Genomic DNA, 701 nt, shown 5'->3' with positions numbered 1-701 from the left:
CACCTATCACTACCGACACCAGCTTAGGGCCTCACGTCTCTGAAGTCGATCGTCTCAAGCTCGGCGCGGAGGATCTCGGCGACGCAGGGCCGGACACTCAGCCTCTTGTCGACGTACTGGCGGTTGGCGGTGCTGAAGGTGTAGTCGGTGGTTCCTGCCTGTCGCCTATCGTACCTGGGGGTGAGAATTGCATTACGGTTCTCATATCTACGTCTGCTAAACCAATTTCTACCGTGTTGTTATCTCAGGCTGTCCGCAAAACAAAACGAAAGATTTATTTCTTTGTTTTTTTTTTTGTGTGTGTGAATGCATGTAAATCTCACATGGCCTCGAGCTCTCGCCAGAGCTTGAGCGTGGCGACTTGATCATCGACCCTCAAGGCCCTCTGGAGCTGCGCCGCCGTCTCCCCCCCGGTGCCGAAGTAGACGAGGGTGAAGGCCATCCAGATGCTGTAGGGCGAGAAGAAGAAGTTCTCGGGGGACTGCGGGGGCGCCAGCTGCCTGTAGAGCTCGAAGCCGAAGTCGGTGATGCCCGAGATGTCGTTGTTGACCCTGACGGAGAAATCGTCCCGCGCCGAGAAGCACTGAGGGCGCGCCAGGCCGAGCGCCGCCGCGAGCACCGCCGTCGTGACCGTGAGGCGCATCTCTGAAATCAGAGGATGTTTGTCATTGACGGGCGTGCCTGCGACGCCTTCGCTACTG

At 58.1% G+C, this 701-nt stretch overlaps 1 protein-coding gene across 1 annotated transcript in view; it reads right to left on the bottom strand.

The window, feature by feature from the left end:
* LOC119586296 (leukocyte elastase inhibitor-like) overlaps positions 1 to 701 on the bottom strand; it is a 7,913-nt gene that overhangs the window by 4,489 nt on the left and 2,723 nt on the right. Inside the window, 2 exon segments of the mRNA XM_037935003.1 lie at positions 36 to 174; positions 324 to 645. Coding sequence (XP_037790931.1) covers positions 36 to 174; positions 324 to 643 — 459 coding nt within the window. The 5' untranslated portion in view covers positions 644 to 645.

Source organism: Penaeus monodon, chromosome 21, assembly GCF_015228065.2.
Source record: "Penaeus monodon isolate SGIC_2016 chromosome 21, NSTDA_Pmon_1, whole genome shotgun sequence".
In the NCBI taxonomy this organism is placed as follows: Eukaryota; Metazoa; Arthropoda; class Malacostraca; order Decapoda; family Penaeidae; genus Penaeus; species Penaeus monodon.
This window is presented reverse-complemented; position numbering and strand designations above follow the sequence as displayed.